The sequence below is a fragment of the Pleurodeles waltl genome, chromosome 7 (genome assembly GCF_031143425.1).
Source record: "Pleurodeles waltl isolate 20211129_DDA chromosome 7, aPleWal1.hap1.20221129, whole genome shotgun sequence".
Taxonomy (NCBI): domain Eukaryota; kingdom Metazoa; phylum Chordata; class Amphibia; order Caudata; family Salamandridae; genus Pleurodeles; species Pleurodeles waltl.
This window is the reverse complement of record NC_090446.1, coordinates 353,580,963-353,604,115: the sequence shown is the minus strand read 5'-3', so window position 1 is coordinate 353,604,115 and position 23,153 is coordinate 353,580,963. Positions and strand designations below refer to the sequence as shown.

General features: G+C 45.0%; 1 protein-coding gene across 2 annotated transcripts in view; it reads right to left on the bottom strand.

The window, feature by feature from the left end:
• Positions 1–23,153, bottom strand: part of PLCG1 (phospholipase C gamma 1) — a 775,517-nt gene that overhangs the window by 449,884 nt on the left and 302,480 nt on the right. The window contains exon 8 of one of the 2 annotated variants that reach the window (XM_069243788.1): positions 9,082–9,154. In XM_069243788.1, the coding sequence (XP_069099889.1) occupies positions 9,082–9,154 (73 nt within the window). The remainder of the gene's footprint in view (positions 1–9,081; positions 9,155–23,153) is intronic. The other variant, XM_069243789.1, reaches the window with a different exon arrangement.

The window sequence follows — 23,153 nt, the reverse complement described above, 5'->3', positions numbered from 1 at the left end:
CCACTTTTGGCGGCAAGACCGGAGAAAATAATGAGAATAACAAGGAGGAGTCACTGGCCAGTCAGGACAGCCCCTAAGGTGTCCTGAGCTGAAGTGACTCTAACTTTTAGAAATCCTCCATCTTGCAGATGGAGGATTCCCCAATAGGATTAGGGATGTGACCCCCTCCCCTTGGGAGGAGGCACAAAGAGGGTGTACCCACCCTCAGGGCTAGTAGCCATTGGCTACTAACCCCCCAGACCTAAACACGCCCTTAAATTTAGTATTTAAGGGCTCCCCTGAACCTAAGAATGGAGATTCCTGCAACTTACCGAAGAAGAAGACTGCTGAGCTGAAAACCCCTGCAGAAGAAGAAAGAAGACACCAACTGCTTTGGCCCCAGTCCTACCGGCCTGTCTCCTGCCTTCTAAAGAACCCTGCTCCAGCGACGCTTTCTCCAGGACCAGCGACCTCTGAATCCTCAGAGGACTGCCCTGCTTCCAAGAGACCAAGAAACTCCCGAGGACAGCGGCACTGCTCCAAAAAGAACTGCAACTTTGTTTCAAGTAGCAGATTTAAAGACCCCTGCAAATCCCCGCAAGAAGCGTGAGACTTGCAACACTGCACCCGGCGACCCCGACTCGACTGGTGGAGAAACCACGCTTCAGGGAGGACCCTCCGGCGACTCTACGACTGTGAGTAACCAAAGTTGTCCCCCCTGAGGCCCCACAGCGACGCCTGCAGAGGGAATCCCGAGGCTCCCCCTGACCGCGACTGCCTGAACTCCATTTCCCGACGGCTGGAAAAGACTCTGCACCCGCAGCCCCCAGCACCTAAAGAAACGGAACTCCTGTGCAGGAGTGAACCCCAGGAGGCCCTCCCCCTTGCCCAGGTGGTGGCTACCCCGAGGAGCCCCCCCCTTGCCTGCCTGCACCGCTGAAGAGACCCCTTGGTCTCCCATTGAAACCTACAGAGAACCCGACGCTTGTTTACACACTGCACCCGGCCGCCCCCGCGCTGCTGAGGATGTACTTTTTGTGCTGACTTGTGTCCCCCCCCGGTGCCCTACAAACCCCCCTGGTCTGCCCTCCGAAGACGCGGGTACTTACCTGCTGGCAGACTGGAACCGGGGCACCCCCTTCTCTCCATTGCAGCCTATGCGTTTTGGGCACCTCTTTGACCTCTGCACCTGACCGGCCCTGAGCTGCTGGTGTGGTAACTTTGGGGTTGCTCTGAACCTTGGACCAAAAACTGAAACCTGTAAGTGACTTACTTACCTGTGAAAACTAACAAAAACTTACCTCCCCCAGGAACTGTGAAAATTGCACTGTGTCCACTTTTAAAACAGCTTATTGTGTTTTATGTAAAAAGTATACATGCTAATGTAATGATTTAAAGTTCCTAAAGTACTTACCTGCAATACCTTTCAAATGAGATATTACATGTAGAATTTGAACCTGTGGTTCTTAAAATAAACTAAGAAAATATATTTTTCTATAACAAAACCTATTGGCTGGATTTGTCTCTGAGTGTGTGTTCCTCATTTATTGCCTGTGTGTATGTACAACAAATGCTTAACACTACTCCTTGGATAAGCCTACTGCTCGACCACACTACCACAAAATAGAGCATTAGTATTATCTCTTTTTGCCACTATCTTACCTCTAAGGGGAACCCTTGGACTCTGTGCATACTATTCCTTACTTTGAAATAGTGCATACAGAGCCAACTTCCATCAATGGTGGCAGCAACATAAATAGGGTCAGAGATTCTCCTGACATGTTGAAAATCCCTAAAGGGATTGTAACTAAATATGAAGATGGTGATGACATCACCAAATGGTTCACAGCTTTTGAGAGGGCTTGTGTAACCAGAAAAGTGAACAAATCTCACTGGGGTGCTCTCCTTTGGGAAATGTTCACAGGAAAGTGTAGGGATAGACTCCTCACACTCTCTGGAAAAGATGCAGAATCTTATGACCTCATGAAGGGTACCCTGATTGAGGGCTTTGGATTCTCCACTGAGGAGTATAGGATTAGATTCAGGGGGGCTCAAAAATCCTCGAGCCAGACCTGGGTTGACTTTGTAGACCACTCAGTAAAAACACTAGATGGTTGGATTCAAGGCAGTGGTGTAAGTAATTATGATGGGCTGTACAATTTATTTGTGAAAGAACACCTGTTAAGTAATTGTTTCAATGACAAACTGCATCAGCATCTGGTAGACCTAGGACCAATTTCTCCCCAAGAATTGGGAAAGAAGGCGGACCATTGGGTCAAGACTAGGGTGTCCAAAACTTCCACAGGGGGTGACCAAAAGAAAGGGGTCACAAAACCTCCCCAGGGGAAGGGTGGTGAGACAGCCAAAAACAAAAATAGTAAAGAGTCTTCTACAGGCCCCCAAAAACCTGCACAGGAGGGTGGGCCCAGAGCCTCTTCACAAAACAATTCTGGGTACAAGGGTAAAAACTTTGATCCCAAAAAGGCCTGGTGTCGTAACTGTAGTCAGTCTGGACACCAAACTGGAGACAAGGCCTGTCCCAAGAAAGATACCACTTCTAACTCCACTCCAGCTAAAACTGGAATGGCCAGTCTCCAAGTGGGATCAACAGTGTGCCCAGAGCAAATCAGGTGTCACACTGAAGCTACATTAGTCTCTGAGGGTGGGGTGGATTTAGCCATACTAGCTGCCTGGCCCCCTAACATGCAAAAATACAGGCAGCAGCTCTTAATTAATGGGACAAGTGTAGAGGGCCTGAGGGATACAGGTGCCAGTGTCACTATGGTGACAGAGAAACTGGTTTCCCCTGGCCAATACCTGGCTGGACAAACTTATCCAGTCACCAACGCTGACAATCAGACTAAAGTACATCCCATGGCTATGGTAACTTTAGAGTGGGGAGGGGTCAATGGCCTGAAACAGGTGGTGGTCTCCTCAAATATCCCAGTAGACTGTTTGCTTGGAAATGACCTGGAGTCCTCAGCATGGGCTGAGGTAGAACTGAAAACCCATGCAGCCATGCTGGGTATCCCTGAACTGGTGTGTGTCAAAACAAGGGCACAGTGCAAGGCACAGGGTGAAAAAGTAGAGCTGGAGTCTGGAAGAAAGGCCCAGCCTACCAAGAGGAAAGGAAAGTCAGCTGGGAAACCAGCTGCAACACAGCAAGAAAAAGAGAACCTCTCTTCTCAGGAAGAAGTTCTGCCCTCTGAGGGAACTGAGCCTATGGAGCTGGAACCTTATCAGGTTGAGCTCTTAGGCCCAGGGGGACCCTCAAGGGAAGAGCTGTGTAAGGGACAAGAAACCTGTCCCTCTCTTGAAGGCCTTAGGCAGCAAGCTGCTGAAGAGTCCAAAGGCAAGAAAAATGGAACACATAGGGTCTATTGGGAAGATGGACTCCTGTACACTGAGGCAAGAGATCCCAAACCTGGTGCCACTAGGATAGTGGTAGTGCCTCAGGGTTTCAGAGAGTTCATTCTGACCTTAGCCCATGATATTCCCCTTGCTGGGCATTTGGGACAAACCAAGACGTGGGAGAGGTTAGTCAACCACTTCTACTGGCCCAATATGTCCCAGAAGGTTAAGGAGTTTTGCCTCTCCTGCCCCACCTGTCAAGCCAGTGGTAAGACAGGTGGGCATCCAAAGGCCCCCCTCATTCCACTTCCAGTGGTGGGGGTCCCCTTTGAAAGAGTGGGTGTGGACATAGTTGGTCCACTAGAACCTCCCACAGCCTCAGGAAATATGTACATCCTAGTAGTAGTGGATCATGCTACTAGATATCCTGAAGCTATTCCCCTTAGGTCGACTACTGCCCCTGCAGTAGCCAAGGCCCTCATTGGTATCTTTACCAGAGTGGGCTTCCCTAAGGAGGTGGTGTCTGACAGAGGTACCAACTTCATGTCAGCATACCTAAAACACATGTGGAATGAGTGTGGAGTAACTTATAAATTCACTACACCATATCATCCACAAACTAATGGCCTTGTTGAGAGATTCAACAAGACATTAAAGGGCATGATCATGGGGCTCCCAGAAAAACTCAAAAGGAGATGGGATGTCCTCCTGCCATGTCTGCTTTTCGCTTACAGAGAGGTGCCTCAGAAGGGAGTAGGATTCTCACCCTTTGAACTTTTGTTTGGCCACCCTGTAAGGGGACCACTTGCTCTTGTTAAAGAAGGCTGGGAGAGACCTCTTCATGAGCCTAAACAAGACATAGTGGACTATGTACTTGGCCTTCGCTCAAGGATGGCAGAGTACATGGAAAAGGCAAGCAAAAACCTTGAGGCCAGCCAACAGCTCCAGAAGTGTTGGTATGACCAAAAGGCTGCACTGGTTGAATTTCAACCAGGGCAGAAAGTATGGGTTTTGGAGCCTGTGGCTCCCAGGGCACTTCAGGACAAATGGAGTGGCCCTTACCCAATCCTGGAAAAGAAGAGTCAGGTCACCTACCTGGTGGACCTAGGCACAAGCAGGAGCCCCAAGAGGGTAATCCATGTAAACCGCCTAAAACTCTTCCATGACAGGGCTGATGTAAATCTGTTGATGGTAACAGATGAGGACCAGGAAGCTGAGAGTGAGCCTCTCCCTGATCTCCTCTCATCAGACCCTAAAGATGGCTCAGTGGATGGAGTGATCTATTCAGACACCCTCTCTGGCCAACAGCAAGCTGACTGTAGGAAGGTCCTCCAACAGTTTGCTGAGCTCTTTTCCCTTACCCCTGGTCAGACACACCTGTGTACCCATGATGTGGACACAGGAGACAGCATGCCTGTCAAAAACAAAATCTTCCGACAGTCTGACCAAGTTAAGGAAAGCATCAAGATGGAAGTCCACAAGATGCTGGAATTGGGAGTAATTGAGTACTCTGACAGCCCCTGGGCTAGCCCAGTGGTCTTAGTCCCCAAACCTCACACCAAAGAAGGAAAGAGAGAGATGAGGTTTTGTGTGGACTACATAGGTCTCAACTCTGTCACCAAGACAGATGCTCATCCCATTCCTAGAGCTGATGAGCTAATAGACAAATTAGGGGCTTCCAAATTCTTAAGTACCTTTGACTTAACAGCAGGGTACTGGCAAATAAAAATGGCCCCTGGAGCAAAAGAAAAGACAGCATTCTCCACACCTGATGGGCATTATCAGTTCACTGTTATGCCCTTTGGTTTAAAGAATGCCCCTGCCACCTTCCAAAGGTTGGTGAATCAAGTCCTTGCTGGGTTGGAATCCTTTAGTGCAGCTTATCTTGATGATATTGCTGTCTTCAGCTCAACCTGGCAGGATCACCTGGTCCACCTGAAGAAGGTTTTGAAGGCCCTGCAATCTGCAGGCCTCTCTATCAAGGCATCCAAATGCCAGATAGAGCAGGGAACTGTGGTTTACTTGGGACACCTTGTAGGTGGAGGCCAAGTTCAGCCACTCCAGCCTAAGATCCAGACTATTCTGGACTGGGCAGCTCCAAAAACCCAGACTCAAGTCAGGGCATTCCTTGGCTTGACTGGGTACTACAGGAGGTTTGTGAAGGGATATGGATCCATTGTGACAGCCCTCACAGAACTCACCTCCAAGAAAATGCCCAAGAAGGTAAACTGGACTGTAGAATGCCAACAGGCCTTTGACACCCTGAAACAAGCTATGTGCACAGCACCAGTTCTAAAAGCTCCAGATTACTCCAAGCAGTTCATTGTGCAGACAGATGCCTCTGAACATGGGATAGGGGCAGTTTTGTCCCAAACAAATGATGATGGCATTGACCAGCCTGTTGCTTTCATTAGCAGGAGGTTACTCCCCAGGGAGCAGCGTTGGAGTGCCATTGAGAGGGAGGCCTTTGCTGTGGTTTGGTCCCTGAAGAAGCTGAGACCATACCTTTTTGGTACTCACTTCCTAGTTCAAACTGACCACAGACCTCTCAGATGGCTGATGCAAATGAAAGGTGAAAATCCAAAACTGTTGAGGTGGTCCATCTCCCTACAGGGAATGGACTTTATAGTGGAACACAGACCTGGGACTGCCCATGCCAATGCAGATGGCCTTTCCAGGTTCTTCCACTTAGAAAATGAAGACTCTCTTGGGAAAGGTTAGTCTCATCCTCTTTCGTTTGGGGGGGGGGGGGGGGGGGGGTTGTGTAAGGAAATGCCTCCTTGGCATGGTTACCCCCTGAACCTAAGAATGGAGATTCCTGCAACTTACCGAAGAAGAAGACTGCTGAGCTGAAAACCCCTGCAGAAGAAGAAAGAAGACACCAACTGCTTTGGCCCCAGTCCTACCGGCCTGTCTCCTGCCTTCTAAAGAACCCTGCTCCAGCGACGCTTTCTCCAGGACCAGCGACCTCTGAATCCTCAGAGGACTGCCCTGCTTCCAAGAGACCAAGAAACTCCTGAGGACAGCGGCACTGCTCCAAAAGAACTGCGACTTTGTTTCAAGTAGCAGATTTAAAGACCCCTGCAAATCCCCGCAAGAAGCGTGAGACTTGCAACACTGCACCCGGCGACCCCGACTCGACTGGTGGAGAAACCACGCTTCAGGGAGGACCCTCCGGCGACTCTACGACTGTGAGTAACCAAAGTTGTCCCCCCTGAGGCCCCACAGCGACGCCTGCAGAGGGAATCCCGAGGCTCCCCCTGACCGCGACTGCCTGAACTCCATTTCCCGACGGCTGGAAAAGACTCTGCACCCGCAGCCCCCAGCACCTAAAGAAACGGAACTCATGTGCAGGAGTGACCCCCAGGAGGCCCTCTCCCTTGCCCAGGTGGTGGCTACCCCCAGGAGCCCCCCCCTTGCCTGCCTGCACCGCTGAAGAGACCCCTTGGTCTCCCATTGAAACCTACAGAGAACCCGACGCTTGTTTACACACTGCACCCGGCCGCCCCCGCGCTGCTGATGGTGTACTTTTTGTGCTGACTTGTGTCCCCCCCGGTGCCCTACAAACCCCCCTGGTCTGCCCTCTGAAGACGCGGGTACTTACCTGCTGGCAGACTGGAACCGGGGCACCCCCCCTTCTCTCCATTGCAGCCTATGCGTTTTGGGCACCTCTTTGACCTCTGCACCTGACCGGCCCTGAGCTGCTGGTGTGGTAACTTTGGGGTTGCTCTGAACCCCCAACGGTGGGCTACCTTGGACCAAAAACTGAAACCTGTAAGTGACTTACTTACCTGTGAAAACTAACAAAAACTTACCTCCCCCAGGAACTGTGAAAATTGCACTAAGTGTCCACTTTTAAAACAGCTTATTGTGTTTTATGTAAAAAGTATACATGCTAATGTAATGATTTAAAGTTCCTAAAGTACTTACCTGCAATACCTTTCAAATGAGATATTACATGTAGAATTTGAACCTGTGGTTCTTAAAATAAACTAAGAAAAGATATTTTTCTATAACAAAACCTATTGGCTGGATTTGTCTCTGAGTGTGTGTTCCTCATTTATTGCCTGTGTGTATGTACAACAAATGCTTAACACTACTCCTTTGATAAGCCTACTGCTCGACCACACTACCACAAAATAGAGCATTAGTATTATCTCTTTTTGCCACTATCTTACCTCTAAGGGGAACCCTTGGACTCTGTGCATACTATTCCTTACTTTGAAATAGTGCATACAGAGCCAACTTCCTACAGCGCCTTAAATGCTAACCTGGTACCAAGGGCCGGGATACCATCATCATCAAAAAGATACGCTTGGGTAAGTTATTGAATTCTGAATGCATTATTACAAAGTAGCAAGTGTTGGAGTGAATCCAGCACCATCTCATTACCCTCACCAAACCACTCTCATAAAAACACTTCTACAAGTAGCTGAATTCTTAGTGTGTCCAACGGAGAGTGTAACAATGACTAAGGGCCTGATTTAGAGTTTGCCGGAGGGTTACTCCGTCATAAACGTGACAGATATCCTGTCCGCCGTATTACAAGTTCCATAGACTATAATAGGCTATCATAGAATTGTAAAACGACAACGACACATAGGAGACCTGTTATGTTTGTGACGAGTAACCTCCTCTGCAAAACTCTAAATCAGGCCCTAATTGTTTATGAGAGTTGGGGAGATTTTGAAGAGTGGGTTTGTTTTTCATGGCACCAACATCCCAAAGAGTGCAACATCAATGAACCTGTTGCTAAAATACACATATGTAGATAGAAGAACAGAATTTATGAAAAAGCCATATGTGGTATTGTACACAAAGCATTTAGTTTCTCAGACATAGCAAAAGATAGCGGTAGGTGGTTGTACAAAACTGCTTTTATAAATCACTTTAGATACTGCCGTGAAGAGTAGCATAGCTTTACTGTGGCAATGATGATAATTCTGAACACAGTTATCAGATGGCTGAATATTTTGACAGACCAACAGTTGATAAACTTGTGGCACAAGTCAAATCAAATAACAGGGATCATATTTTATGGATAAAAAAATGTGTGCTAATGGAAGGAGGGGCAGGGGGGATTTGTATTGAATATGGTTCCAATACACATATCCTTTTGAACTTAAAAACCTTTATGTAAAGATTCATGAAAAATGTTAAGCCACATTAAAGATAGTGACTCTGCAAGCAATTTAAAAAGCCTATGTTTGTAAATCACAAGCAAAATGCTTTTTAAGTTGCACAAAAAATCCCAGCCTCTGCTTTACCTTGTAGATTTTACATGAATTGCTTGGGTGTCGCAGAAGCTCTCCATCGCTCAGTCATTACATTGGTGGATTTGGGGCATTGACACAGAGCAGACGTCATACTGAATTTAGCTGTACTCGTTAAGAAAACAGATTAGAGTGACCTCTTTTTCTAACAGATGTATGTCCTCAGCTTCCAAGCATCAACCACTAAAGTCATTTAAAAAAGTACCTAAAGGTGGTAAGGAGACCATCAATGGCGGCTGCTTAACTGGAGTTCACTCATTCAATACACTGTGACAATAAGTTAAAAACAATGATAATAACAAATATGTTTATAAAAGGCCATCTGTTATTTATTGAACGCAACAGCAGCCAAAACATCATCTTCTAATGAACTTATACATTTGAAAGTCTGAAGGATGTAGCAAGGTTCATGGACCCAAAAAGCAGGGTGTAGATTAGAGGTTGAACATTAGAATATAAATGCAGTTGCTTTCTTTACCTTCTGGGATTCCAGTAAAAATAGCTTGAAGTCCAGCAGGGTCACTTTACCAAGGTCTGGCCTCCCTGCACTTCTAGAGAGCAGAAGAAAAGTAAAAGAATACAATATAAATACAATAACCTAGCACAGGGTCAAAATGACGCCTTAGAACAGGTGTGAAAACTGAAGGCTTTTTACAGTTTGCTAGATAAGCAATCACTCATCTTAACTTAAGATAATGGACAGGCCACATGTGTAGCTCTGCGAATGTTACAGGAAGATTATTTACGTCCTAGCAAGAGCCAGAGTTGAAACATATTACCCTGGGACACACCTTTGGGCTTACTGTGCTCTAGCCACACAAGCAAGCATCCATGTGCACTTGGTGTAAAAACCAAGCAGTGGAGCCGCTCATTACGTTGCTTTCCCCGAAACAAGCCCCTTGGTACAGACAGCCATGCCTGAAAGCAGGGGCTCACCTAGGAAAACCTTTTTTGAACAGCATTGTATCGCCTCCCAGTCTCCAACAGTCCTTCCAAAGTCTTACTAGTGGGATTACTCACAGGGCTTTGATACAAAGTAAACTTCCTCAAAGTACTGGGGTTGTAGCTCACCGTCCCAGTACCAGCCATAGATCCCTAACCCTTTGGGATGGGAACCCACATTTGTAGTGTTGCCCTAAGGGCACACACAAGTGTTCAGAGGGTGGGAGAAGTGAGAGGAAGCAAGACAGGGAGAAAGACTGAGTGTGCCTGTTGTGTATATATACACCCTCCTTCTACTAATGTTTCCATTCACCCTTTTCATTTTGATCAGAGCTTTTGAAAGCAGAAGCTGCAAGTAGCAAGAGTCAGTGTGTACCGGAAGGCACTCTGTGGTGCACTGATGCAAGCAGACGTGTGATGCTATAATAAACAACAATAATGTGCTGCAGCCACCACTAGAATTCTAAGGTGGCATCTGCCTTGGAGCTAAACTCTCATATTAACCTTCACTATAATACTTCTTAGCAAGAATCAGAATCCATGCCTTTCTCTCCAGTCTAACCACTGGAACCGGAACCACAGTGACCAATGTGAACATGTGTCACAAAGGAACCATGGGAATAAATGTTATCATAATATGTCATCCCTCTGACCAACAGAATCTGTCCAATGTCCCAAAATGATCGTCAGTACAATGCCCCACAAAGGAAAGCAATGCAGTGAGAGACAGAGGCCATCAGAACAATGCTCCAGAGTGGAAGTAAGATCTATTTCCCACTATGAAAATTAATACAATGGCCCATATAAAGCTAGCAGTACAATACCCATGATGGCTTTCTGTTCAATAACAGACAATGGTCACCATTACAATTCCCTGTGATGAGTCAGTGAAATGCCTCCTCAGAAGCATCAATTGAGTTTACCACAGTGAGAACCAGTGCCAAGCCCTGTGTTGAGGTCTTAGCCATTGATGCAATCCCCTATAAAGGGAATCTGTGCAATGTCCCTTAGAGAGAATCATTGCAATGTTGCACAGTCGCCATCAATGTAATGACCCCCTAGAGTCATCATAGAAATCCCACACACAGGTCATCAGTGCAATGTGCCAAACTGACACTAAGCAAAACCAACAACAATGGCCAACAACAGAATGCCTCTCAGTACCGATCAATACAATAAACTGTTGTACTCATCCGTGCTATTCGCCACAGTAGGAATCAATACAATTCCCTACAGAGGCCAAAAGTGCAATGTCAGCTTAGAGGCCTTTTTTTTGGGCTGTCGGCAGAGAATATTTACGTGGAAGTATTTGGGCTCTGTGCTATTGTTTACCACTGGTGCCCTAGTGTCACAGTATTGGTGAACTTACACTGGATAACCAACTTACACCTTCATGCACTTGACATTTACACGGTGGACTACTGCCACTACTGCTAGTCATTGCACTTCCAGGGTTGAGCAGACAGAAGCCACGCTCACTCAGAAAGGGGAATACATTTTGGATGTCTATAATCAATACAGCAGAGCTCTGATGCAAAAAACAATACCATTGGATCTGGCACTTTTTAGTCAAAAATCATTCTAAGATGACGTCAGTGTGTGTGTTCAACATTCATATACATGGGTGGCCACCTTGGGATAATTTTTCATAAAGCATAAGAAAAAGCTTGCCAAAATGATGCTGTGCATGCACACATCCAGACACCTGAGTGCCCTCAATAATTAGTTTAAAAACCTTTGAAATATGTCTGCCTACTTTTGTATTAGCAGCAGGAATTGGACAAAGCACTGGTAGTGCAAGCAGGCACTGGGCCGCAAGGTGGTGAACAAACACAACAGAGGTAGGAAATCAGGGAAGAAGAAAAACCAAGAGGGAAGAAGAACAATTTACTTACCATCAGTAACACTGTTTCTGGTGCATATTCTAGCCACAGATTCATCACCTTGTGACCATCTCAAAGATGTCCAACTGTTTTCGGAAACTTAAAAAGCAGTGCTCACGCATGTTGGTAAGAGATAATGTGCAACTTTGTGCTGACTTTGTTCCACTCCAGACATGACAACTGGAGCTGCAAATGAGTACCACCATGTGCTCTGGTGTCAATTTCTTTTAAAAGCTGTCCGCATCAGATGATTTGAAGGCCCAGTTTGCATATTCCTAAATTGGTACCTCTTCAGATGGAAAATGAGACCATTCCACAGTACATGGAGGTGAAAGGGTGGTAAGTAATCTGTGGTTAGACAGAGTATCGATCAGAAAGACGGTTACTGATGATGGCTACTTCTAACTGTATATTTCTCATCTTGTCCGTAAATACCAAAGCAGTACCTCCCAAGGTGGTGGCCTGTGGACTAGCACAGACCACAAAGTCCTGCAGGTCAGAACAGGGGGAATGGTCCCAATGGATGCTAATATAAAGGCAGTAGTGCTTTGTAAACATACTCTTTGAAGCCCACATAGCAGCCTGACAGATATCCAGGACAGGCCTCTGTATGCCAACATTAGGGCAGCAGCCGTAACGTAGGTAGCTTGAGCCCTCAGACCTTCTGAAGGCTGCTTCTTTTTTTTAATTTTCAGTGTGGCAAGCATGCCCAAACATAGGTCTCACGCTCACTGAGCCACTGGTACCAGGCATGCAACTTACTGAAGAGCCTCAATTATGGTGAAACTGGTCCTGGGTTGCAGAGGATTTTGCTTGGCAGTTCAGCCTGGACTGTTCCTATCGCAGCAGGAGCAATGTGATTTGCGTATGGGTGGGTCTAATCTGAGATGGCATGGTGGGCAAAAAGAAAACAAATGGACTGGGATGTGGTCCGAGGAAATACCATTTCCTGAGATCAATTCAAGCAATGCATCCATCTTTTTTTGTTTTTCGGGATGTAATGTTCCTATTGGAGCAGGAACAAGGCTCAATAGCTTATGGTTGGGTCTAATATGACGTGGCATGGTCAGCAAAAAAAGAAAAATGTACTGGGATATGAGCCTGAGAAATTACTAGCAGCCAATATAAATTCAAGTATTCCATCCATCTTCTTTTTGTTTATTTCTGCACAACTTTGCCCTCATTTGCCCCAGAGGACTTGATAAAGACCCAATTGTCCACCTGATCAATGTTCCTTGGTGGGATCTATGTAAAACCCCAGGGCTCTCCTTGGATCCAAACAATGGATCCTTACCTCCTCTTTTGAAGAATGAGATGGAGCAAAGAAGGTCAGAAAAGTAGTGACTTGTCCAACATGAAAAGCCGTCATTACCTTCGGCAAAAACACAGCTCACATTCTTAACACAAGTTTGTCTAGAAAAAATGTGATAAGTAGTGAACTGATCTTATTGCAACCAGAAAGATTGTTTTCAAGGTCAGGAGAGACAATAGACAACGATGCATTAGCTTGACAGATGATCTTAGGATAGTGAGAACCAAATTTAAGTCCCACTGTGGCATTACAAATGGCTTTAGTGGAAAGGGATCACAACAGGTGATTTGAACAAGAACGGCTGGTCTGGCAAACGTAAAAATGCCAAGAGGGATGCCAAGTAACCTTTAGAAGGGCACAATGCAAGTCTTTGCAGGGCCAAAGACAAAACAAAAAATAACACATCCAACAGTTTGGTCTGCAACGTGTCAGGCTGATGCGTGCCGCACCAAGCTATCAACTCATCCCAGTGCCCGACATACACTGATTTTGCGGAATAGTGCTTGGCTGCCAGGATTACATCAATGATTTAGGAAGAAAGATCAGAAGAGATCAACTACTGACGTTAAATATCTTCACATGGAGGTGCAGCCCTCTGATCTCCACATATTCCAGTTGGCCTCACTAACCAAATAGTGATGTGTTTGTCACCATCATCAACGGTAAGTGGGGTAGGGAGAGAGGTCTGCTTGTCCAATTGCGACTGAGCAGCCACTTCTGTGCTAGGCCCACTGAGACTTGAGATTCTGCTGCAGGGCTCACGCATGCCATTTGGCATGGTCAGCAAGCAGGACCTAGCTGGTCAAGAAACCCGCAGAACAGATGAAGCCGTCGCAATAATGTTGTAATGCTGGTACGATTGGATACAGCCTGGTGTACAGAGTGCTCTATGGGATAATTATGGTTGTCCTATTAAAAGAAAGGAGGGTTCCCACGGGTGGGTGGGTCACGGGTATGAGGGTGTGTGTGTGGTATGGGGAGTTTTGTTTTGGGTGTGGGAGCATGGGGGGAAGAAAAGATAAAAATATAAAAGTCCCTAGGAGGGTTTTGCTACAATTAGAGAAGGGAAGGACCCAAGAAGTCTCTCTAGAAAATGGGTAAGCAGGAGGGTTTACTCCTAAAAATAATTTTATGGAATATCAACGGGTTAAGGATTGAGCGCAGAAAAAGAAAGATTCTGGAGTTTCGCAGACAGGCAGAAGAGGATGTGATCATTTTGCAGGAGATGCATCTCTTACGAGAAGAATGGGAAAATGTGCTTAAAAACACACGGTGGATCTCCCGGGGGATAGTGACTAATCAATTGTGCCCGATTAAAGGTGTTGCTATTCTTTTTAAAGAGAAGAAACCTAAGGGGTTACGCATAGGCGACGTGCAGGTAGATTCAAAGGGTAGATGGGTGGTGGTTGAGGTTTTGTTTTTTTGGGCTATGGCTTACGATTGCAGGCTATTATGGCCCCAATACGGATGATTTTACCCCGTTTACAGAACTGTATAACCTTCTTTTGAAAACTAAGTATCCGGTTGTGTTAGGAGGGGACTTTAATATATTGTTGAATTTGGATTTTGACAAATCCACCACCCGGGCGACGGTTAACTCCCCTAGAAGTAGGTCAATGGTTAAACAGGCGATGATTGATTTGGGGCTTGCAGATGTGTGGCAGGTTAAGGGGGGGGGGGGGCAGGGCCCAGATTAACCTTTTATAATAAGAAATATGGGCATAAGTCCGGAATAGATTTCTTTGTATTGCAAAATAGCCTGCTTGGGAACGTTTCTGATGTAGCTCATGCCCCGGCACACCTTTCTGATCATGCTGCTGTGAAGTTGTATCTTTCCTTTACGATGCAAGTTCCTAGGGTTTGGTGTACAATAAGCCGTTCATTGTTATTGGATGACTTGATAATTGAGATATTAAGAAAAGACACAAGAGTATTTTTTTAAGTTGAATCAGGGTTCAGCTAGCTTGCAAATAATATGGGATGCATACAAAGCCTATATAAGGGGGAGATTGATTAGTTTGGCCGCATATAGGCGTAGTGAGGAAAGAGGGAAGTTACGTAATATTGAGACCAGAATGGCAACTCTGCAGGAGTCCATACAGGCTGCAAAGAAAACAGAGAATAAGGTTCAATTAAGGATACTTGAGCAGCAGTATGAAAAAGCACATTTGAACTTAGAGTGTTTTTTAGAAAGGAAGAAATGGGAAGCTAGTCAGTATGCGTATTATGAATACGGGGAAGGATGCAGTAAATTATTATCTTGGAAAACAAAGTCAGATCGTTCAAAGACATATATTTCTTCAATAAGGTCTGAGGTTACCGGGCAGATCTGTGTAGAAAGAACAGAAAGAGAAACTGCTTTTGTTTCCTTTTTTTAAACCTTGTATTCAGATGAGTCTCGGAACTCTGAGGAGCAGATTAGGGACTTCCTGACTAAGGCTTGATTGCCTGGCTTGGAGAACTCAGCACAACATTTATTAGAAGGAGAGTTAACTGAGATGGAACTAATTGAAGTTTTTAAGGGTTTGAAGAGAGGGAAGGCTTCTGGCCCAGATAACCTCCCGAATGAGCTGTATTTGGTACTGAGGGAAGAACTAATTCCGGTTTTATTGAAATTGTTCAACTATATGCTTCTGGAAGGGGCGCATGCACAGAGTTCTTGGGCTGAGGCTGTAATTTGTTTGATTTTGAAACCCCATAAAGATCCAACACAATGTTCTTCTTATCGACCTATTTCACTACTTAACTCCGATTATAACATTTATACAAGCTTGTTATCTAAAAGGTTGGGGAAAGTCATTTCTGGACTAGTCCATCCAGATCATAAAGGTAGGCAGCTACAGGAATTAGTGCATGACTTGCTGGCGGCAATGGACCTGGCCTTAGCTGAGAGGCTCCATCTGGCATTTATAACTTTTGACGCGGCCAAGGCACGTGATAAGGTGAATTGGCTATTTTTGCAGGTTGTAATGGAGCTATTTGGATTAGGGAGCACTTTCATTAGAGCAGACAAAGAGCTATATAGGTCACCAACAGCGAGAATTTTGATTAATGATGTTCTATCACAGGAAGTAGGCATTTTTAGAGGAACACGTCAGGGTTTGTCCCTTATCCCCTCTTTTATTTGATTTATATATTGAGCCTCTTGTGATATCGCTTAGAAATAACAGGGAAATTCTTTCCTTTCAGAGTAAGGGTTGGGAGAAGAAAGTTGCATTGTATGCAGATGATCTGATGCTTTAACACTAGGGATCTTTCTTTTTCACTTCCCTCTATAAATTCGGTGATAGAAGGTTTTGGTAGAATGTCGGGCTATAATGTTAATGTTGAGAAGACAGAGATTATGTGCTGGAATATGTTATATGAATCCACGTTGGTTAAACAAGAGATTAGATATTTAGGAGTTCAGATTATAAAGGATCTGGGGGAGGTAGCAAGGATAAATTTTGAGAAAGTCCATTTCGAGACTAAGAAACTCCTTAGAGCATGGGTGGCTCTTCCTCTCTCTTTAACAGGTAGATCTAACATTTTGAAGATGATAATTTTGCCAAAATTTTATTTCTTATTTAACGCTATCCCCTTGGAATTCAAGGTTATGTGGTTTACAAAACTGCAGGGAGATTTGTCTTCGTTTGTCTGGGCACATAAGGGAATAAGGATATCTTGGAAGAAGCTGTGTAAGAAGAAGGAATGGGGGGGGGATAGCAGCACCAGATTTCTAGAAGTATTATTTGGCTTTTCAATTTAAGAATAGCAGAATTATTTTAAGTAAAAAGTCCCAGTATACCCCAATGTGGGAAGCTTTGACAGCACACGCGGAGGAAGGGGCAGAGTTTTTTTTGTATAAATTTGGTCATCTAAGGTTTTAAAAAAAAGTCAGACTTAAGATTCCACGGCAGGCCTGCAAGGTCTGGCTACAGGTTCGTAACCTACTAGGGATAGCCTATTATTCTGGATTAGCCCCAATTTGGGATTCACCAGGTATCCCGGTATGTCTTCTTGATAAGCTATCAATCCCGCTGAAAGTGAGTGGGGTACTATGGTGGGGGAAGATTATAGAATATGTGAAGTTGATTCCGTGGACTACATTTTTGGAGAGAGCGGAGGGTCCGTTTCTAAATTTAAATATTATCAGTTGGCTAGCTGGATTAAATCGTTACAAGTAGGAGAAATTGGTAGATCTAGTTGGGAGGAGAAATTAACTCAGAGACCTTTACTTAAGGAAAATGCGCTTTGGTAGCTAGCCTTGTTGGAGGCAACTGAGGAGAATTCCCCCCCTCCCTCTCCAGAAGTGGGGAGAGGTTTTTCCAACCATTGATATAATATCGTTGTGGCAAAGGTCATGTTCAAATCTTTGGTCCACTGTTAAATCAGCGGCAATGAGGAGGAACCATTAGTTTGCTTTGCATGGAGTGTACTGGACTGTAGCAAGGCTGTCCCGCATTGGCAAAATTCTGAAAAAATGTCCACGATGTGATGACCCAAATGCGGATGATATTCATATGTTTTGGAATTTTTGGGAAGCCGTGCAGAAAGTCCTAAACAAGATATTTGGTGAAGGAATAACATTGAATCCTGTTTTAGTTTTATTTGGGGTTTGTGATTCGAAAGCCCAAACACAGCAATGTCTTTTGTTTGTTTTGATGCTTATTGCCCGGCGGCAAATTTGTTATAAATGGGTATGCTCATCACCTCCCACAGTGCAGGAGTGGCAGAACTCGGTAGATTGATTATATAAGTTGGACAGAGCCGGTCCTATTAGCAAAAGAGATATTTTTGGGCTGGGATGGGAAAATGTTTGTCAAATCCTTACTTGATTGGAGGTGCTCAGTTTGGTTATGAAGTCCGATGATTATACCTGATCCCCCCTTCCGTGCGTCTAGCCGTATTGTCCAGTTATGGTACTAGGAGGATAGTTGGGAAAGATCCACGGAAGCGAGTGGCAGGTGGAGTGGCCCGTTGATATTGTGGGGTTATACACCAGGGGGTCAATGAGTAGTGGATCCTTCCTTTACTGGCATGGATTAGTGAGATGAGGAAAAAAAAGAAACCCCAGCAATGTCCTTTCTGAAAACCAGGACAGAGGCTGCAATATCAGGATCCTAGCCAGAATGTCCTGTACTCATTTGTCTGGAGAAAAGTCCTGATAGTGCACCGTGTCCAGAATGGCTCTGATGAAAGGATGCCTCTGCAGAGGAGTCAGGTGTGACTTAGGCAGGCTTCTTGAGAACCCCAGTGACATTGGGAGGTTGACCGTCTGGAAGTGGTCCGTGATTTACTGTCGCAAACCACTCTTCAAAAGCTGAGCAGCAACCACAGCCATCACCATTGCGAACCTTCGAGGGGCACTGGTGAGCCAAAAGAGAAAACGGAAAACTGAAAGTGTTTGTTGCCCACCTTAAACTGCAGGTATCGCCTCTGGAACTGCAGGATAGGGATATAAAATAGGAGTTCAGCAGGTCCAACACTACCATCCAGACTCTGTGATCCCGGGGCAATAGAACCTGGACCAGCATAAGCATAATGAATTTGTGCCCTGTACTAGAAAACATTGAGAAGGTGAAGGTCCAAAACAGAATGAAGGTCTCCACCCTGGAACACAAGGAAGTAGCAGGAATATCATCCAACCCCCACTCCTGAGGTCGGTCTATGGCGCCTATGACCAAAATGGCCTTCTCCTTGTCTTTGCCTGTTCAGCTCACAGCCTCAAATGCAAAAAGGCTTGAAGGTCTGTTGTGTAGGCAGTGAGGAATGATGTTGTCAATACACCAATCTCTTAGCATATCTCTGAAAAGGATGAAACAGCTAGTGGGAATTGTTGGACAACTACTAAAAGGCCCAAAGAGCATGCAGTGGCTCTCTTTAAAATGCTGCAGTGCGGAGTCCACTTTTTTGCTGAATAGGTACGCCCCATCAAAGACATGTCAGTTACAGATGTCTGGAAGCCCCCAGAGAAGCCTGTGGATCCCACTCATGCGTGGCCGGTGCACCAAGCTTGTCCCAATAGATCTTCCTAAACAATTAGAGATTTCTAGGCCTGACTGGATGAGAAACTTAGCTACTTCCCGGCCATCCTGAATGGTTTGGACCATTGGACCTGAAGTCGCCACAGACTCTGGTGTAGAACCGGAAGTGGGTTAAAAGGCCAGAGACTGAGCCAAGGGCAAATCTGCCAGCAGTAACCCAACTTTAAGGCTCAGTGGATTCTTGCCTTCCAAAGGAACTCCACAGGGAGTTGAAGTATGCAGAAGATGCACAGCATGGCCTTTCTCAATGTTCTGAAGTGCTGCAACATCGCTGTCAGACATGTAATGTCAGTGTCCATGGGTGAGACTTCTATGCATTTCTGATTTCCACTTCTGGAGTGGAACGAAGCTAGAGTGGAGTTACACAGCACCACCTATCGGCATGCAGCATCATAGCTTTTAGAGTTTCCAGATTCAGTCTTGCACTTGAGTGATATTCATAAAGTGAGGAATCTGCTGTTAGAGGTATCCATCAGAAGTGGGAGAGAAAATAGTCCCTCATTCACTGCAGTGCAAGGTCCGGATATCAGCAACGCAAGGATCCAGCTCATAAAATCAAAACATGGTGGAACAAAAACACCTCTGGGAGAAACCAATAAGGAAGGAAAGCCATCGAACCAGGAGCAGGAAACTGTGCTAGCAATGAAAGCCACTGAACCATGAGCAAAGGGCAGACCCAAAGCCCCATCTACATATTTTGGATACAATATATTTGTTACCAAAAAGACAGCTAAAGTTTTCTATAGGCAATAATTAAAAATCAACAGAGTACCACTAATGGGCTTGCATGACTGTCAGTGCCACCAGTGCATAAACACAGTGCTTGTGAGAACAATATTACAGGATAAGATTGCACAGCTTTAATAAGCCATGCATGGAACTTTTGTCCGAAATGAGGCCATCAGTGCAATACATGACAGCAACAATCATTGCAGTGTTACGTGGAGGCTATCACTGCAATTCCACTCTTGGCCTGTGTAATGCCCCATAGTGACCAACAGTCAAATATAAGGGGCTTACAACATCAGAAAATCCCACAGTGGAATGACCCATATTTACAATTTGTGGACTTCCCTCACAATACAAACAGTGCAATATCCTGTAGTCATTAACAGTGCAAATGCATCATAGCAATGACTCTTAGTGAGCACTGGTGAAATGCACTGTGACAAGCCTAAATGGAATGCCCTGATCTATCTTAGAGCAATTCTACTCTAGGGAATCCCAGAGCAAAGTTTATAGCAGCAATGCCCTTAATTCCATTTAGTGGCAATAAGGACAATGTTCCATAGTAAGTTTTATATTACACATCAATCACCAAATGCAGCCCTTTTCCCATGACTAATGATGCATAAAAGCTGCCATAAGACCAAGGGCAGCCGATGTATGCATAAGTATAAGACTCACATCCCCTGGTGCTGCTAACCTGATAGAATGGGGAGGGAACGTTTCAGTGCAGCAGTTTTAGCTTTACTCATGACGCCCCACCTGCACAACCAGTTTGCATTTCACTTAAGAGGAAGAAGCAACTGGAAAAGAAGCACAAAACTGAAGGCCTTGTGGGGTTCGCATGGTGGGTGCTTAAGTGGCAATCTCAAGGCACCCAAAAGGTAAATCCTATAAGCATCATTCCTTAAAGGTTTTCACTGTAGTGGCAGTATAGCTTCAAGTGAGGAAAACAAACCTGAGGAAACTCTGGCCTCAATGAGCCTGTTTAATGCAGCTAATATGGGATAAGCAATAGGTTTGGCCTGTTTGGTTGAGAACCCAAGAATTAAACACATATGAAGCTCCACAAACAGAAATTTATGCTGACCTGGTCAAAGGCATCAGAGCAGCTATGCATATAAGCATTTTAACATGTGTATTGATCAGGAGCTGTCCTCAGTTACAGACAATCTACACATGCAGACCACAACGTTGTCACAAATGTTTGCTGAATTGGCTGCTTTACCGAATTAAACCTATGCAGCACTTGTTAGACCTACAAAACGTGCATTGTGTAAACCCCACAGGCAGATGGCTCTGTATTTTTCCGATATTGTGAGCCACTTAATATGACATTTCGGTGCCTTGCTGAATTTACATTTCAAACCAAAAATGTAGAACTATTAAATGGCATTAATGCAAAAATTATTCCTTCCTGGGTAAAAAAACTTGTGTGCTAAGACATATTTTATCCCGAGGTGAGAGTGAAAAATTCATGTTATACGTACAATAAATATGCTATATTCATTTCAAACCCTTGGTATGTCTCCTTTTGGTAGTTCCAGTATGTGGTAAAAGCCACAGCAAGAATACTGGAACTCGTCAGTCAAAAATGCTTTTCAACTTTACGATGGTGTTCACAACCATACATGTCAGGGAGATGGGGAGCGGGGGGACATAAGGTGGTTTGAGAAAACTGGGACAGTTCCAATTAGCAGGCGCTTGAGGACCATGCACGGCTTTACCCAAAGTAACGGTGGTCATCCCAGGCCAAGAGGTGAATCTAGACAGCCGTGGCAGCATGGTTACAGTCGTAAGGTGCAGCCCTTTTCACTTCTACCCGTGAGAAGACTGCTCACAGTCTCTCTCCATCTTAAAGAGGGTGCATATGTGCAGGGTATGTGTCCCTGTCTGGCACTGTCGTAGGACTATTGTCATGGGGACAAGACTGCTGGTTTCAGGCAGCAGCACCACCACGTTTCAGGGACTGAGTCAATCCTACACTGTCTGATAGCTGTCGGCCTAACCTTTTTGGCTAGCTAGCAGCACCGCACCAAAACCTAGACGTAAAGGTGATGTGTGGCAGCCTGACGCATGACACTCCAACTCCTCAGGAAGTCGTGGTTGGAAGATCCCACCCTTTTCTCTCATTAGCAACAGTCTCACATACACACAGGCAAACACAGAGCTGCAGGACAGGTTTACATGCATTTATTGAAAATACTGCAATCTATGATAAAGTGCATGAGCTGCGATTATTAGGAAGATGAAACACAGCACAATCATAATTGTTACCGAGAGTGAAAAGCATTAACAATCCTAGCATGTTGGAATAAACATGTGCCTAAGAATTCCTACCCACACTTCCTAGCTTCTATGTGAGAGAATGGCAGTGTTAGCCCTTTTCCCTGCCCATACTTAATCCAAGGAAGGAACACCTGACCCCATACCTGAAAAGGAGGGGTCTGCTAGCCATCTCCTCGGCTAGCTGTAGAGACAGGGCTGAGGTCAGCAACATGGCAATGAAAAGGCAAACAGCACAGGATGGTTCTCCTGGCTGGAATGAAATCTCTAACCTTCTTTGGCATGTGCAACGTTTTATAATAAAACATGTTGTGTTCTGAGAAACAGGCCTGACGTGATCCTGCTTCTGAATGTTGGAGCTAGTTACGCACTCTTGTGCCGGCAATACTAGATAGATTATCATGTACAGTCTTTCGAATGAGGTACATGGTGAAATGTCTATGAAATGCAACAACAACTCTTTTGCAGAACAGCAGCTGATCAGAAAAATAAAACATCCCCACTAAAAGCCAATTATGCTAAGGATACTGGAAGATACTATAATTATTCCTTTGTGATTGGAAACACAACAGCTGTAGTCAATCTACTGAGTTGCCCAGTGTTGACCAAAGAGCCAGAGACCACTCATACAGAGGGCTATATCATAGCAAAGCAGCTACTTGTATTTTTAATTTAGAATCTTCTGTTGCAATGATTAAGACTTTGTTAATAATCATAATAATGAACCCAGAAAGTACCAAATTCCCCATATTAAACCCTACTGCAATCCCATAGGATGACACAGGACATACACAAATGTTAATAAAAAAAAGTCTACCTAACCTGCGAAGAAAAACCCAATAACCCTTTCAAGTTATTGCAATGGGGTGAAGACTGAGCTTGAATGTTGTTAATCGTGCCATGATTTATCAAAGTTTACAAACCTTTTCACCCCTGGATTCAGTCGAGAATGCTTGGACAAATTAAAAATGGATAGTCAAATGCCTCACAGAGGTAACAAGAGTATCCGATTTAAGTGCAATAATTTTGGCAAGTGTCAAATTATCTATTTTCTCTCTACCTGTCTGGTCCACATACACTGACGGACTACTGAAAAGAAGGTTAGAAATGTTCTGGCAAGGCTTAAACTTCAATGTGAAAATGCTGGATAATGCAGATGGCCTGTTAGAAATATGTGCTCCAATACAGTCGCTGTAGTGCTTAACCCTCAGGTGGATATGTATATATGTGGTATTTCTATAGCACAGATCTAGCTAAACGGCGCAGAGCAACTGGGTCAGAGACTAGCAAAATGTCAATGGGTGATAAAAGACAGGCCAGTGGGAACCATCTTTTTTTGACAGTGGGAAAGATCTAGAGTACCTGAGCTGTCCAT